This window comes from Haemorhous mexicanus, chromosome Z (genome assembly GCF_027477595.1).
Source record: "Haemorhous mexicanus isolate bHaeMex1 chromosome Z, bHaeMex1.pri, whole genome shotgun sequence".
Lineage (NCBI taxonomy): Eukaryota > Metazoa > Chordata > Aves > Passeriformes > Fringillidae > Haemorhous > Haemorhous mexicanus.
The window spans coordinates 42,934,098-42,952,309 of NC_082381.1; the positions used below are offsets into that span (position 1 = coordinate 42,934,098).

General features: G+C 38.7%; 1 protein-coding gene across 3 annotated transcripts in view; it reads left to right on the top strand.

Annotated features, from left to right (window-relative positions):
• Positions 1 to 18,212, top strand: part of RNF38 (ring finger protein 38) — a 105,347-nt gene that overhangs the window by 50,320 nt on the left and 36,815 nt on the right. For 2 of the 3 annotated variants that reach the window (XM_059836656.1, XM_059836657.1), the window contains exon 2: positions 5,606 to 5,676. In XM_059836656.1, the coding sequence (XP_059692639.1) occupies positions 5,606 to 5,676 (71 nt within the window). Of the gene's footprint in view, positions 1 to 5,605; positions 5,677 to 11,044; positions 11,188 to 18,212 lie in introns of those variants that run through there. The other variant, XM_059836658.1, reaches the window with a different exon arrangement.

Here is an 18,212-nt window from a genome sequence, read left to right on the forward strand (position 1 = left end):
GTCCCGGACTGCTGTGGAGGGGATGAAACCGTATGGTTGACTCTGTGGGTTACCAGGCCATCTGAAGTGTAGTTGTTTTTATTCTTCACTAAAAACACATGTAGCGGCTAAAGTTTGTGGAGGAGGAAGGAGGCAACTGCTAGGCCACAGTACCTCCTTGTAAGAGGTGAGGGGGCCATTATTATAAGTGTGTTTGCAAGCATAGTGTTAAAGAAATTTTGGACACAATGTTCTCATCTCCATTACGTAGGTTTATTGGGCATCTCTCATGTGACAGTCTGGACAAATAGCAATGTTAAGGTCTGGGGTCTTGCTCTTCATCAGTTCATCATTTGTTATCAAGTAGTTGCCATGTGGTCTTCTTCACACCGTCTTAGGTTGGTTTTGGTGGGAGTTTCTGTTGGTTTTATAGTCCATGTTGAAATATGGTTGTTACAGTTCATAAACCACAATCTAGGGTCATGTACTCTAAGTATTTATTTAAAAATAATATTTAAGTTGCTAGGTTTGTCTTTACTAATTATTAATAATGTTCAGATTTTTAGCACCAGGTTTTACTATAATACCTCTTCAACTTACACAACATAGCCTTATAGTTCAGATAAAGTTCAGTTTGCATCCTAATAATTCAAGCTACTGATATCTACTTCGAAATATAAAATTTTCAACACTAAGGTAAACAGTATGTAGATGGGGTTATATTCAGATGGCTGCTATAAGGGCCATTTTGTGGACAGTTCCTGGAGTAAGCTGTCCAGTTTGTACCTGTAAATTTAAATTAGATGTTCCTTGAAGTAAAAGTGTTTATGCAGTCTTGTAGAGACTCAGCAGAAACTTCAGCTAAAAAGATCTTCAGTTCTGATTTTTAGATGAGGTTTTTTTATGAAGCTGAGGCCTGCCTCATATTCAGGCTTTTTGCTGTACTAAAGTAAATTTGTCTGTTCTTTTTTCTAAGCTCTGGTATTGTTAAAATCTGTCAAACTTCAAGGTTTTAAAATACAAAGAACCCTTTAGGTTCCTCTCCTTTTTTCCAAAAGGGTCTTGGAGGTGTCATACAGTCAGAAGTTTGACTGGATACACTTAATTTAAATGCAATTAATGTAGGCCCAGATTTTGTTTTGAACTCTCAGTTGTGTCATTTTCATCGCATTTTCTTGCTGTTAGTAAGCATGCTGTGTGTTTCTCTGATAGCTGCAGAAAAAGGAAAAGCTGAGAGAGCTTTTCTTGCAGAGTGTTACCATGCTTCCTGATGATTGATTACTAGATACCTAAGTTTTCACTGGGTTTGTGGAATTGAGGACAGCACTCCTTGGCTGAGCATTGTGGTGGGGAAACCAGTAAGGTTGACTGGGCCAGGGTATGGAAGGGGACACCAGAACTCAGAAAACACCAGCAAACCTATGCTGGTTGCAGTTTGACAAGAGCATGGATTTCTTGACAAGTGGAGGAAGCAGGAAGAGAGGAAGGAGAGAAGTTTAGGAGGCATTTTACCTTTTTTTTTCTGCTTTAATGGCTTTAGGCTGCTTCCTGGCTAGAATGTGTTCCAGAGTTTTATCACAATGCCTTAGCCAGGTATACTTCATACTGAGGAGTTGCTTTAAATTATCAGTGTTGTGTCCCATACCATGCAACTGAAAAATATTAGCTCTTCCTAGAGTGTAATAAGTTCTTTCAACAAACTAAGTTAAAGTGGATGCAGATCCATGGGAATTTCAATTTATTGGAGTTTATAAAAAAAGGAGTGGAAGGAAGAAGGGAAGAATGGCTATCCTAGTATGAATTGTATGCAGTTAGCGTACAATGTATCATGTTTCTTCTTTGTGGTCAGACTTGCATGCATAGGTAAAAAAGTTTAAAAGTAGTATAATATACTTAATTTGCAGCCTTGTTCTTACTTGACCAACCTGAGTAGCTGTATCTTTTTTGAACTCACCTCTAACTTTTCTGTTGTTACAGCAAAGTATTCTGTTTACCCATTGAGTAACTTCTTCGTTGCAGTTTGAAAGGTTCTTGAATTAGAAGGTGCATCTAAAATCTAAATAATGTGCCACAGGTAGAGGAACATTGTTGACTAGCACATTATAATCATCTGCAGGAGTGGTTTGCATTATTTAGTTGAAAGTTGAGGCTCCTAGATCACAGATTTAACCGCCCTTCTTTGTATCTTTTCAAGTAGACTAGCCATCCATGGCTGTATCTCACCAGATACGTATATATACTCCATTCAACTCACAGGTTTTTTAAAGAGATAAGTTAATTAAGAATCTAAGCTTGATCCAATTCAGACTTTATTTCCATGCATTTCCTACTTTCCAAACTTTATTCTGCAAATCAAACACAGCCCAGAATTTGTGTGATTCATGCAAGTTAGTAAGATTGCACAGTTTCACTCCAGATAAAGTAGATTTAATAGTACAGGTGTTATACACAAACAATTTCCTAATGAAACTGGAGTCAGTGAATGTATTAATCAATGTCATTCAGAACTCTTTTTCCCGTGGACCAGCATTGTGTGTGTTTGGATGGTTTAAATTGACCAGCATGGTGCAGGCCTTTCAAACCTGATACTGATTCTCTTTATTACAATGCAGAAGTTAGACAGAATCCATGAAATTCTGAAGACTCTTTTTGCTGTTCAGTTTAATGCCAGGGTTTAGAAGAAAAACAGCCCCTTTCTTGTGGTAGCGGGGGAGCACAGCACTCTTTCCTTCTTCCCTGTTCCAAAATAATGGATTTTCCCTGGAGTGCAAGTCATAGTACTAAACTGGGTATCTCATTTTATTTGAAGAAGGGTATGCAAAAGAATTTAACTGTGTTTAAAGAGGTTATATATATATATATATATATATATATATATATATATATATATATAGTGCATCAATTGAAGGGCATTATTCTCTACCCTGTCTGATATTGGTAATGGTGAAGGGATGCCTGATCTGATGTTGCACGTATTCCTGCTGTGTTTTGGTGCTGTCTCAGCATAAATTGAGGCTACTCTATTGTCACGCAGGTATTAGAAGCTGTGAGTCTCAGAAAACCAACTGACTGTTAAAAAGTGCCCTGTTACTTGCACAGCATAGAAAATTTTGGATTGTGGGAGAGAGGAAATTCAGACTGGGATTAGGCTTGAGAAAATGATGGGCATTAGACCTCACAGTTGCATCTCCTGAACACAGTAGCGAGGAAGTATATTTGGTGAAGGTGCTGTGGGCAGTGGCCCGCATTCTGCTCCTTATGTAGGAGTCTTGATGGCATTTTTCCAGCTCTCAGTCAGCTTTGCAGAGATAATTATTCAGTCAAAGCTTTGATTGTAGTAGCCCTAGCATATGCTAGCCCTGGAGTGCAGTTGGTCTTCAGTTGGTTTCAAATTCCTGTAAATTTGGGGATATGAAGGTAGTTTAACAGAGTTTTTATCTACTTCCTGCATTCTATGCAATGCAAATTGGCTTTTGTTCCTTTCAGTCCTCGGGCATCTTTAACGGTTAAACAACAATTGAAAAATCTTTGACACAGACTAGAGAGCTGCTGAGGTCATCTTTTGAGATTCTGACTCTGATCTTCCTTGCAGGTAGGTGAAATGTGATTAACCTATCTTCAGGTTTGTCTCAGTGCAATCTGTCAGAAAGAAAATGCTTTAAAAACATTACTCAGTTATTAAAAACTGCTTTTATATTTTATGTGTATAAATATAAAAAATATTTCTAAGATCAGAGAAGTCCTACTGGACTTTTCTGACCATTGTTGAACTCAGCATTCCAGATTGCACTGTCATGAAAAAGAGCCTTCAGCTGATAGTCTACTGTGTCAGTGTCTTCAGATCTGTTACCTCTGCTGGCCCATTCAAGGGACTGTATTATCAATGCTGCCTTTGATGTAAACCCTTTTCCAAAGGCAGCTTTTGTTGAGGCTGCTGGTGAGGTCAGCCAGCTCACTGGTGCAAAGCAGCCAGGATGTGTGTAATGCCTTCACTTCTTGCAGTTAGGGATTGTGTCTCATATCTTGTTATTGTACTGTAGGGTATTAGTTGATTGCAAATGAAACAAATATATCATAAAGGCCATGAATAATCCTGTTAAGAAAAAAAAAAAGAATTTAAAGGAAAACATTGGCATATTCTCTGCAAACTGCAGAACAGATTGGTTGGTTAGCAGGTTCTCTGCTAACTGCAGAACAGTTGAGTTTGACTGAAACATGTCGATAAAACCCAAGCTAGAATTTTTTTTTTTGTAATGTGGATATTGTTAGAATTGAAGGTATAGCATCATAAAAACTGATGAGCTGCCCAGGTGTCTTATGTTGCATTAACTAACTGGAACCTCTTCTACTGGAGCTATATTGCTACTGCTGGTATCTGTTATAGCTAGATCAAAGTCAGCTTATCATTGTGATGGTGCATGTGATCATGGTTTGTGAAAAACCTATCTATAAAGTATATAATATAGCCTGGAATGCAAGGTCCATATTTATGAATTTTAATTTGTTAGGGAGTAAGTCTTAGGAATTTAACCTCTTGAAATTCTTTTCATTATCCACATGTGTAGATGCCTGAAACAAGTTTATACGTATTTGTTATAATTTGGCTGAATTTATCTATTTTTTTGTTGCCTATTTTCTTATTTTAGACCAATTCAAAAGGTTGTATTTTACATCAATTCTGCCTCTGGTGTAATGGTCAGAAAGATATCAAGCTTTACCGTTAACACTGTGTTCTCCTGAGTTTTGTAGCTTGCTTTTGAGCTTGAACTGATTCCAGTTCAAGAAAACATGTGGAGTGCTTGTAGTGAAACACCTGTGGTTTGCATAAGTCTAAATCAAGTGCGAGGGGAGCACTGCATATTTCAAACAGTTTGAAACGGGTTCTTTTTTTTCCCTTTTCACCTTGCAACTTCAGCTGTGTAGTGATTTCTTCTTTGCCTTCCCTTCCTACAAAAAATACACAGTATGATCATGCATTACTACTGTTGAAGCCAGTACGACTCCTATGGCAAAATAATGTTTTTTTTCTGAAGTGATAAGTCAGAAAGAAGCTTTATAAAATATTTTCATATATTCTTTGAACAGAATTCTCAGGACTGGGGTTAGCCTTTGTAGGGGTGTACTGTCCCTTTTGTTCCTAGGCTTAAAGAAACTTGTATAGAAACATTAAGCAGGCAGAAATTCCATTACAAGAAAACTGGACACAATTAAAACTTTAACCTTGGAATTTTCCTCTGTTATTCTTAATGTATTGCTGGAATGAGGCTGCTGGTTTGTTGTTACCCAGGGTGCTAAAAATGTTCTGTAGTGCAGTATATAAATTTGAATTGTGTAGCTTCTCCTTATTTTTATACATGCATATGTACTTTAGTGCATTTGTTTGTTTTGGGTTGATGAGCTAGCTATAATTTTATTGTTTAAATTTTGTAAAAAAAAAAATATGTGAAGACATTGGCACACTTGTAAAATGTCTCTCTGACGTTTGTTTTGTTATCAAACCTAGCTGTTCGGCAACTAAATCTTAGAGAAAAGAAAGTTTGCTAAATTCATCTTTATTTTTAGTGTTCATAGAAATTGGGTTATCATTTTAGTTATTTTTTTTCTCCCTTCCCTCCTTGTTTTCCAGGTAGTATTGGTACAGCGTTTCAATGCCACTCAATCCATCAAGATCACATTTGTACTGATGACAGTGACAAGGTGAGATTTATGTGAATGTTTCATTCACAAGATGAATATGCATTGCAGGGTTTTTATATATTGTTTTTACTACACAAAGATGTATTGTTTTGCAGATAGAGCAGTCAGTTTGCAGTTACTTTTCGAACTGTCTCTATCATAGGAAGATATATATTTTTCTCCAATCTTTCAGACAGTTAATGAGAAATTTGTCTTTAGTATTGTATTTTTATTTTTGCATGTATTCCTTTGTCATATTGACACCCTCAGTTAATAAATAACAGCAGTGGCTTTGCCAATTTCTAAATAAGGTAGGATGTCTTGTCTCTTCTGACTTTAGAGCTTAGAGCCTAGCTAAGTGTTCAAAGCTTTTTTGGGTGGGGGGGGAGGTTCACAGTAGCCATGTTTTTCTGCTTTTGAATTGGGAATTGAAGCTTTTATGTATTAGGACTTATTGTTTGGTGGTGCATCTTCAAAATAGCAACCTGTCTAGTCATGTGCATGCATTTCCCTAACCCTTTTTTGGCATATTTGCAGATCAGTTCACTTGGGTGTCAGTAGAGTGCTGTGTATTAAATGTTCAATGATACTTGGATCACTACTGTAATTGTGGCATACAAAAAGGAGTAGTTTTGACAATGAGCTGCTTTTGAGACTGGCTGTAGATGGTTTTACTTTAAGATTTATGGTCTGTAAATACTGGAAACTGATTAAGTTCAGTTCAACATGTGTGTTACATTGTATGCAAGTATGACACCTCATAGTAAACTAACTTCTTGGCTTGACATGTCTGGAAAGGGGGGGTATTTGTCAAATTCTAAATCGTTTTTCTTGGGAAGTGAAATGCAGCTGTGTGGCACTGCCTTAATAAGTGCACTAGTCATTGTGCTTTGAAACTATGGAACAAGTTAATTTTATAGTTGTTCCAGCTTATACTAGAGCTGGAGTTGTTTTCAGAATGGGCTTCTTTTAGTGATCTACTGCCTTACTATCTTTTTTCTTTTCCTCTCTCACTCTCCTTCCTCTAGTTTTATAGGCAATTTTTTGTTTCTTTGTTTTGTTTTGTAGGGGTTTTAGGTTTGTTTGTTTGTTTGTTTGGGGTTTTTTTGGGGTGTTTTTTGTTGAGGGTTTTTTGTTTGGGATTTTTTGGGGGGGTTTGTTTTTTTCTTTTTTGTTTTTAGTCTATGTGTATTTTGTTTCTTGTTGGGGTGTTTTATTTTGGAGGGGTTTTTTTGGGGGTTTTTTTTGTGTGGTTTAGGTTTTTAGTTTAATTTTATTTTTAGGTACTACCCTAGATTTGCGTACTGGTTCATCCTACAGATACTGATCAAACATGCATGCCTAACATTATTTTAAGTTTCCACTTGATTATCTTGTTAGCTGTATTCAACAGTATTCACTGCTTTGTTTTTTGGGCCTTGTGTACTCTTCACTGGAAGGAATGAGTGGGGGAAATTTAATTTCAGAGTCATCCTAGTGCACCAACCTAACCAGTTTTCTTTTGAGAGTCGTTATATGGAAGACCATTTCTTGTGTTACACTGGTTGTCTTTCCTTAGTTTTATTTCATATCAAGGCAATTAAAACTAGCTTAAATCTTGTTGGAAAATCTGTTTGTTAGGTGCTTCACTGGTTTGGGGGCAAGGGAGTAGGAAGGGCTGTGGCAGCTCGCTTGGTATAAATTTCAGAGGAGTAGCTTTTTGGCACACTACCTGCCTCCATATTAATAGAGGAATTGGGCCAAATGTTATTTTTTTACATATTTAGAGATTGTGGAAGAAAACAATCTTTCTCCTTAGGGTTGTTTCTGAACCAATTGAGAAAGAACTTCCTACTGTAAATTTTAGTTAAATAGAACTAGTATAAAAAGCAGAAAGAATGTGGTTTTGTTGGGTCTGTTTAAGAGACATGTTTTCCCTCAGGTGTCAGGTTTATTTGGTAAGGGCTTTGATTTTTCTATAAGAATATGTGAAGCTGTCTGACATGGATTTTCTAGGAAATTCTAGTTGATTTCTTGATTAAAATAACCACTTGTTTGGAAAAAAATGAACTGTCCTCTTCTCCAGGTCCTTCTGCATGGCATCCTGTCCTTCAGGAGTGTCAACCACATCACTCAGCTTGGTGTCATCTACAAATCTGATGAGGGTGCACTCAATCCTTTCATTGTTTCACTAACAAAAGTTTTGAATAACACTGTCCCAATACAGATCCCCATGGGACACAACTAGTCACTGATGTCCATTGGGACTCTGAGCTTTTGGCCACTGCCCTCTGGATGCCCAGTGATTGGGGTTTGTTGGGTTTTTTTTTCAAAGAGTTTCTGTATATGGATAGACTTTTTTTAAATCATAAATAATGCTTCCAACAAGTAGCCTGTGCTGGGGTACAGTTGCAATCCCCCCCTCACTCCTTGCTTGTATTCATATATGCCTACATTCTTGGGTTAGTTTTGGTCACAGTTTCCACTGTGAATTACTTTGAAAATCAGGTTCTGATGTATTCTGCTATTATTGAGAGATACCACTTGTTCATTTTGGTATGAATATAATTTAAATGATACTAAATGCTGGATTTAATTGATTTATCTACAAATTTCTTAATTGTTGGACATTTTTATATTCATTCTAGAAACTTTATGAAAAGCAATGCATTTAAAATAGTTTGACATACCTTTGATTAATCAATAGGCATATTTCAGCAAAATAATTTACTACTTCTTGCCTGATCGCGCAGAACTGGTTTTTGCATTTTAGAAGAAGTATAAAGGCTGGTATTTGACTGGCAATCCACATATATTTTACAGTAGTTTCTCCACAAGCCCAGATGTAATTTTCTGGACAACAGCATGAGAAAAGTTCCACACCACACATGCTAAAGGAATGTTGCAATCTTAATGAAAACAATTCCCAGGCTTCCACCCCAATTACTTGATTTTGTTGACTTGGCACATGAGAATCTTGAATTCATGTTCAGTGACATCAGCAGGAAACCAAAGTGTACGATTTTTCATGTGTGGACTCACTGCATTAAGAGGGATGTGTCATTGTTGAGAGCATTATTGGTAGTACTGAGAACTTGTCTAATTTTGTAGCACCAAAAACAGTGCTTCTTGTATTACAGAGAAATCTAATATAGCATAAGTATAAAATACATTTCCCATTTTACTTTGTGTAGTAAAGTGAATAGAATTGAGATTTATTTAAAAAAAAAATTGTTGCTTTGGTGGTGGGAGCTTTTAAACCTCAGTGTGTGAGTCAGGGCACTGTTTTTTCGTTTTTGCAATTTCTTTGATTTTTGCTTTAAAGTATACATATTAAATAAAAGAAGTGAATGAGTCTCTATTGAGCACATCATTTAGAGAAAGATACTTGTAAGAAGGAACTGGTATTCCTTAGTATATAACTTTAATGCTCAAGCAGTGGATTTCTACTAGGGTTAGAGATATATCTCTATATACTCTGCAAGTATATCATCTGCAGAGACTTTCAATCATACCAAGTTTATTTAGCTTTTAAAATACTTTTTTGTCCCTTGGGTGGCTGTTTCACTGGTGGTGTGCTTTTGTTAAAGAATGCTGACTCATCTTGAAAAGAAAGTCCAAAGATGCAACCCTTAACTACTCTTGCAACATCTCTTTTCACAGATCTCATCAAGTTACCTATTCCATGCAGTTAAAAACCAAATTGGCAACCTAGTAGTAATGACCAAAAAAAAAAAAAAAAAAAAAAAAAAAAATCACTGTGGAATTTTTTTAAGGGAAATTTCCAGGGAAAAAGTCCTCTGGAAATTTTTTTTACTAGTACTAAGGGGTTGGTAATTATACTTGCTTTTCTCTTTTTTAGCTTATTTTCATTTATTTTACTTTCACAGTATTTAAAGATTTTTTTTCTTTTTGATACCTATGACTGAAATACATAGCTACATAATTTAATTTACTTTTTCTAAACTTGAAATTTCCCAGCTGTAGTTGGTACATCTTCCACACACATTTTGTGTCACCTGCTCGAGGTGACCCTGCCTTGACAGGGGAATTGGATAGGATGATCTCCAGAGGTCCTGTCTAACCCTAATAATTTTGTGCTTCTATGAACTTACTCTCATTTGCCTGTCTTAATGACATTGTCATGGACATCAGGTACTCAATCTGTAATATAGAGGCCTGTCAACTCATTAAAAAGATGTTTTCACAAGAAGGGATGTATTTTAAAGTTCTAATCCTAAAGTAAATCTTATCATTTTGTGTTCCTCTTTGGATGGTGCAATAGCATAAGCCTACAAAATGCACATACAGCTGAACAAAAAAGTGATTGACAAATTCAGGTATTTGAAGGACCCATCACATTTATTTGTATATGATGTATTATATAGGACTACATTCATCACTTATGGGGAGAGTGTGAGGGGCAGTACAGAAAAATGGGAATATCAGGAGGAATTTCTTTTGTCCCCTCCAATTTCAAAACTGGAAAATTTTCTTGTACAATTAGGACAGGTCAGATTGATTCTTCATGGTGTGTATTGTTGTCACATCTACATGCCCACACACTCTTAGTCCCAGTTCATTCTATGTTTATTGAGCAGCTTTACGCCTTTTTCATTTCACCTCTGGCAGCTATAAGGATGTCATTTACCAATTTTCAACCACTTTCGTGCCTAGTGAGTCATCTCATTTAGAACGTTAGTTCTTTATACCTACAGCAGATTTTTTTTTTGTTTTCCTGGATCAGAGTTGGGAAAAACTTTAATTACGCTGAGGTAGAAAGTGCAGGGAGGTTGGAAAGGTGAAAAGTAAGGCGGTAATACCTTATTTGAGGGGAACAGCTCAAGTAAATCAGTTCTGTGAGGCACCGTTTGCTGCCTTTGCTGATCAGGGCTGCAGCCCGAGCCCGTACCCGTGTGGCATCGTCAGCAGAAGGCAGATCCTCTTTCTCCAGTGACTCTCGAAAGGGATTTAGAGCCAGATGAGGATCGGACTCCTTAATCGACAAATCCAGAGGACGTGCCCTCAAGCTCAAGGCCTCGGGCTGGACATGAGGAAGGATTTTTTCAGCGGGTGGTCAGACACTGGAACGGGCTGCCCGCGGAGGCGCTGGAGTCGCCGTCGCGGAAGATGTTTAAGGAAAGGACGTGACACTCGGTGGCACGGTCTGGTTGACAAGATGAAGAGCGGCCCCAGGCTGGCCCGCAGGATCTCGGAGATCTCTCCCAGCTATGTCCGCTCCCCGATCCTGTGAAACCGAAACTAAAACGAGGCCGGACCGGGGTGGGGGGAGGCTGCGCCGTCACCCTGGCGCGCAGGCGCGTTGGGCTCGCGGCCGCGGCCGGCGCAGACAAAGAACGCCTCGCTCCGGGCGTGGTGTGACGTCACCGGACAGCGGGCAGTTACGTCACCGGCCCGGAGGGCGGGGGGCCGCGCTCCCGGAAGCGCTGGCGGAAGGGTCGGGTCGGGCCCGGCCCGGGGCGGCCGCGGCGGCCCCGAGGTTGAGGCGGGGCAGCCCCCGCGGGAGCCGCGGCGGAGGCGGCGGGGCCGCAGGTACCGGTGCGGGGAGCGGCGGCGCGCGCGGGGCGGGGCCTCGCCGGCGCCGCCTGGTGCCCGCGGCTCGTCAGCCGGGGAGGGGAAGGGGCGATGTCCCGGCGGCGCCAGGCCGCCCTCCGTACAGGTAGAGGGTGAAGGAGGCCGTGTGGCCTGGGCCGACGGGGAGCCCGAGCTCCTTCTACGTGGGCGGCCCGCGAGGTGGACGAGAGCTGGGCAAGGGACGTAATTGCCTCATGTTTTAAAGCTGCTTTATCTGGTTTGGCAAAAGGCAGAACTGGAACCTTAAAATTACCGGACTTTCCAGGACTGAATTGCTATGTGCTGTCTTCGAGACAGGCAGGTTAATGTGCAAGACGCTAGCAAGTGTTTCTGAAGCACTGAACGTTCTCCCATCCGTGGAGTAAAATGACGTCTTTAAGTATCTGTATTCCCCTTAAATTAGTCGAAAGAACAGCTGTTTAAGGAAACACTGATTTAGCAAGCATATACATTAGGGCATTCGGTATTTTTTAGTGTGCGTGGGTTAATTCCTGTTCCTCAAGAACACGAACGGGATTTCTTTTTTTTATGCTTGAACTGTAAAAATTATATCTTGTTTCCTTAAGAAGCGTATTTTTAAATTGCCTGTGCATTGAGATCTTAACTGAGGACACCTATCTTAAATTGCAGCTGTTTAGAGCAAGTAGCTTAGTTATTATTTACACAGAAATTCATTAATTGGAAGTCATGACAATGTTTATGAATGTATAGCATTTGCATTTTGAAAGAGATTTTTGAGGATGGTATTTGAAACAGTCCTGCATTTTCTGATATGTTCTTCACCTGTAGAGTGGGGCAGCTGGAATGGTAAGGATTAAAAGAAGTCTGCCAAGTACTGAATTACATTGCAATTTGATGTGGTGTTGCTGATGACGTGCTTGTTCTTAAATGTCATTCACTGAAGCAGTTGCTTTGATTTCATTTGCCAAATTTATGGTATTTATCCATGTCCCTGGGATCTTGCTGTCTGCTGACCCAGCAGACTCCTTAACTGCTTTGCAGCATTATATTACATTACCTTTCTTACCGTCAAGAGGTTATTGTGGCTGTGGTACTAGAGACTCACTGCTCTGAGAGAGGAAAAAACTCCTTTTGGATGCTAATGTGCGCAGTAAGAGAAAGGAGGGTGCAGTCATTAGACTGTTAAGTCCGAGATGGAAGAGCAGGTTGGTTCTGTCGCAGGTGTCATGGCTAGTGATAGTTCATAATGGTTTTGATCTTCCTTAATCACCAAATCTCTGGGCAAAAATGAGCTATATGTATATATAGAGTAATACATGAAGAAAGTTTTCAGGGAATTGTTATTTGGAGTTATACTACTTGTGAAAGGTGTCAATTGTGGAAAATTGTATGTAAACAAAAGGGTCTTAAAAAGTAAAGATTTCTTGATCTCCTTTGTGAATCTTACTTGGTTATCTCATGGACTTACAGAGTAGGTTAAACTTCATTTGATTCTTATCTGGTTTGCTTTGTGGGTTTTTACAGTTAACCAAAGTATAATAAATACTGAATTGAAGTTGCATGTCATTAAGTCCTTGCTTTATACCTGTGCTGGTGTGGAAGTCACAGTATTTAGTTGTCTTCTGAAATAGAGGGATTTGGCTCAGAAGCTGATGCTACTTGAATCGTTACTGTTGTGATTTGTCAAGTTTATGTGTCAGTTTTTCTAAATATGTTTTTTTAATAAGGCTAAATATGGTTTTTTAATAATTATAATTGACATTATAATAAGAGATAAATTTTGTGATTTAAAGTGGACTGTTAAGGAAGTCAAGTTATTTTTTCAACTTTTTGCTAAAAAAGTCTTTTGGAGTTGTGATGGTTTTTATGCAACGTCTTGCTAAAATATAAAAATTGTGTGGTTAGGGAGGGAAGTTACTTCTTCAGATCTACCTGCCATTGAATTGTAGTCTTGTCCTATGAAACTGTGGTCTTGTCATAAATCAAATATGTCATACGTGTTTGTTTGTAGAGACTACATGGACTGAATGGCTGGGGATCTAATGAGAATTTGTACAGAGTAGGTTTTTGAGTTACAAAGTTTTCAGGTAGTCTTTGTGTGTAGCTTTACCATCCCCACCTTGCTTCAGAAGGATGGGAAAGGTGGAAATAAGGGTAGAGGAAAGATATAGAACTTCTTTTTTCTTATTTTTAGTCAGAAATGTTGTTTTGACTGTGGAAGAGTGTATCTGAAAACTTGTTGAAGATACAGGCATGAATTAATCAGTTCTTATGGAAGTAGAACCTGTGGTTTCCTTCTCTATATAAGAATTTCTATGAAGTTAAGTTATCTAATACAGAGTATTTAAATTCTGCTGTGGGCAGAACTTGATGAGGTCTGTGATTTAAAAGGATGGTTTTAATTTTTTTTCCTCTTCAGCTTCTCATGGGAGTGGGTAGGTTCCTTCCTCTTTTACTAAGCTCTTTAAAGATGAAGAAACTTGGTTTGCTTTCTGGTGCCCTCTACTGATGCCTGTTTGTTGGAATATTGAAAACTGGTGCTAGTTTTCGGCCTTTAATATCACTGAATGCTAAAAACAGCTGATCTTTAAAAGCAGTGGGAAGGGGAAAGAGAAAAGAAGTCCTTTCACACCTTGAGTATTTTGCTCTTTGCCTTCCAACCAGTCTAACTGGATTGCGTTGGAACTGTACCTCACCTGCTAGAAAAGTAGGTAAGCAGCATATGTCTGACTTGCATACTGTCTTCGATTGTCATTGTAGCAGTAGAAATACTGATTCCTTTGCTTTTCTCCTCTCAGGAAAATAAGAACATTCTTTCTTTAATGTATGCAGTTCCTGGTTCTCAGTAAATACATTCCAGGTTTGCTATCTCAGAATTTTTTATCTTATTTTCAGTAACTTTGCTTATGTTGTATTTCCCACTAGTACCTCAATTACTACAAAAAATAACCAGTGGTTCATGTGAGTACCACTACATAGGCCTTGCTTTGTTTACTTTCTGTTTAAGTAGCTCTTTCATCTCATCAGTCTTGCAGTTTTGTTCCTTTGCAAAATCCGTGAACACCTCTGTCCTAGAAAAATTCAGAAATTGCACTAAGTTAGCTACATTCTCCCTACTGAACCCTCTTACCTTAGCCTTGTGGTCTGTCTTTGCCAGCTTCGTTAATTTCTGACAGAAGTGGCTAATTTTTTTTTTTTTTTTTTTTTTTTGATCACACTGCAGTAACTGTAAATTGTGTGAGACAGGATGAGAACATTCATGGCACAATTTATGGTGCTGCTGAGCAGATGCTCTGTCTGGCAGTCTTCTTGAAAGCTTTAGGAGATGGCTTTCTAGACAAAAATTCAGGACTTTCTTCCTTATTCAGGTGACCCTATTAGATGACTTGTTGGGACCGTTCTTTAAAAAAATTGTGGTGTGATGAATGTTTTTGATGAGCTGCATTTTCAAAATCTAATTCTTGGAAATTAATCTCTTGCAAAGAGATTTAAGACTATTTTGTTCACAGATACTGAGGGAGGACATTTTTGATCTGTTTTCTGTGTTTGTCTTGGTAAAACATCAGAACTGAATACAAAGCAAGATGGGAAATGAAGAGATGGGAGACATAAAAGACTAGAAAATTCATGTTAAATAGTGGTTTGAAAGCATTTGTGAAGACAAGTGAGTTCCAAGTCCATGAGTATGGCTTTGAGAAAAACATTCAGATACAGGCACAAAGGACTTGGTAGGACCAATAGGCATTTAGGCATTTTGTATGTGAAGCTCTGCTGAGCATAGGTTACAGATCATATGTGAAGATTTCTTCCTCTTTATTTAATTTCCTTACTGTATAAGAGAACAGAGCACTCTTTCTCAAATTCAAATACAGAGACCTAGTATAGTGTTTGTATTCTTGGAGTGTTCTTTCTATAAGTGAATATTTATGTACACCTGTTTTGTTCAACATTGGGTAGGACTTGAGAGTGTTTTTAAAAAGGACACATGTCACCAAATTTCTTTGTGGTTTAAGTTCTTAATGCCTATTTTTTCTCCTTATAAAAGGTACGGGATAAGGTTTAAGAAGTGAGTCAGCAAACCGTGCTTATTTGAGTGTGTTTATGGTAGCGAGGCTCATGTTCCTTTGCCTATCATCTAATGTGTATCGTGTGGTTTTTTTTTATTGTCCTTCCTTTGACTTCATATGAGAATAATCTTGTTTTATAAAGTAAATGAACAGATCTACACAAGTAGAGGCTGTTCTTTGAAGCTGAGGACCTGCAGTGTTTCCTCCTACGTTCCTTGTTTTGGTTAACTTATCAGAAAATGCCAATTCTTTCTTGGTTTTGTCATCTCAAATAATTTGTTGCTTATCTTGAGGAGTGACTTCTTTACCCATTACATGACCTGTTCGATGACAGCCTCCCAACATGTGTGTTTTGCAGGGGCAGAGGAACCAGCCACTGCTGCAGTAGTTTATATGTTTACAGGGCCTTTACTGGGTCTGACACATGTAAAAAAGGAAGTTCTGCAAGCTGCTAAGGGTAAAAGGTGTGTTTAAATCCCAGCTCTAGAGAAGAACATTTTTTTCCCCTAAGCTTTTTAAAGCAACTCTTACTAATTTATCTAAGCTGCTAATAAAAACTAAATTATGTGTATATGTTTAAATCAAGTAGTCTCTATTATGTAGCACATAGTCTAAATCAGGTGAGCTTTGAAAAGAGTCAAAGAATCATTTAGGTTGAAAAGGATCCATAAGATCATCAAGTCCAGCCATTAACTTTGTACTGTCAAGTCTAGTGCTGAATGACCTCCCTATATCTATACATCTTTATTATTGCCTCCAGAGATGGTGACTCAGCTGCTTCCCTTGGAAGCCTGTTCCAATGCTTGACAATCGTTTTTGTGAGGAAAACTTTCCTAATACCTGATTTAAACCATTTCTGGTGCAAACTGAGGTAACTTCTTCTTGTCCTATCACTTGGAAAACAGATCAACTCCCACTTTTCTGCAGCCTGTTTTTTCAGGTAGATGTGGAGAGAGGCAAGGTCTCCCCTGAGTCTCCTTTCCTCCTGGTTAAAAACCCCAGCTCCTTCAGCTGTTCCTCATGAAGCTTGTGCTCCAGACTCACGATGTTCCAGCGCCTCAGTGCTGGAACCCTCTTGTTGTGAGGGGCCCAGAATCGGACACAGTGCTTAAGATGTGCTCTCGCCAATGCCAAGTACAGGGAGGCAATCCCTGCCCTGGTCCTGCTGGCCACACTATTGATGACACAGGCCGGGTGCCACTGGCTTTCTTGGCCGCCTCAGCACACTCCTGGCTCATGTTCAGTGGCTGTCAGCCAGAAGCCCCAGATCCTTTTTGCTGGGCACTTTCCAGGCACTGCATGGGGTTGTTGTTACACACTGGTAGCACCCACCACTTGGCCCTGTGAACTTTGACTTCAGTGCATCCTTTCACCTTTGGTATGTCCTGTCCAGATACATCTGCAGAGCCTTCTTACTCTCCAGCTGGTCAACTTCTGCCCAACTTAGTGTCATCTGCAAATTCACTGAGGAGTCATTTGATTGCCTTGTCCAGTTTGTTGATACAGATGTTATGCAAGGCTGGCCCCAGTTCTGAGTCCTGTGGAACACCACTTGTCACCAGACACCAACTGGATATAACTCCATTCTCCAAAATTTTCTGGGCCATTCATCCAGTTCTTTACCAAGAAAAGAGGACATCTCTTTCAGTCATGAGCTGCCATGACCCAGAGTCCTAGATTGTGCTGTTGTTAAGGATATTTCTGCAGTGTAGTATTCTGTAATGTAAATAAATTCATTTTTTAGAAAAGTTTAACAAAATGCTAATCATCAGAAAGAGTTTACTTGTCCTAAACTGTGTGAAGGGCAGAGTAAAGCCTTAGTATTTATTTCACCTGTGGAAATTTGCTTTTGTATATAAAATTCTGTAGAATAAGGAATTAATAAATTAAGCATCATAAATAGAAGGACACAGCTGATGCACTGGGTGAGAGGTTTGGTGCTGGAGGTTGCTGTGACAGTTAAGGACAAGGGTTGCAGTTATACTGTGTGCCATTTGGGGTGTGTTTTCTCCCTCGTTCAGTGGCATCTCCATAGAAAAAGGAATTTGAGGAAGGTTGAACTTAGAGTGCCTTATTCTTAGAATTAAGTATCTTGACCTTTGAATTTTCACGCCTGTGTTTAAATACAACTCTTTTAAGCTGTGTCTTTTAGAATTGCTTTTCTTGCTTTTTTGTATGTTTTTTTTTTTTTTTCCCCACTAATACCAGTGTGAGTATATTGAAGAGCATTCTGTTGTTAACATGATAGTTTGGTTATACTGATTAGGTAGGTAGGCAGGTTTTTTTGGATTCATTGTGTAGTTTCTAAAACAGATGGGGAGAGTATTTGTTGGGGCTTCAAATTTCTAACAATACAGAGAGACTGAAGCATTGTAGAGAGAAAATTGGGGTATGAACTGAGACCATGTAAAACTACATTACACACAGAAATTTTTAACAGTATGGTGTGCTGACCAGATACTTTCATCTTCCTGTAATGCAGTTCAGTATTGTGATGACAAGCAACAACAGTGAAGGCAGCCAAGTGTAAATATGTGTTACCAGAATAGAGGCTGAGTTATTATGCCCTTAGTCCTCTTTCTAGGAATGGATTTCAAATGCTGACTTGTCCTTGTGCCTATTGCAAATATCAGTTATAGTAGTGTGAGTAAGGTTTTCATTGATGTAAATGTTTGTATGTTCTCTTGATGCTATGTCATCAAATACGGTCAGTATAACACCCATTAACGCAAATAAAAGATTTCAGTCTTTAGTGCTTAAGTGATAGCTTGTCCATTTACATATGTTGTGTTTCATAAATGTGTGTGCATACCTGTGTGCATCTATATATGTGTGGTTTAATACAGGGAAAAAAAATCTTAAAGTGGAATGAGTGTGATTTTGGTTTTTTACTTGTAATGAATGTCCTAATTAACTGTCTCCACTGAGGTACCTGTATTGTTAATTTCACATGTC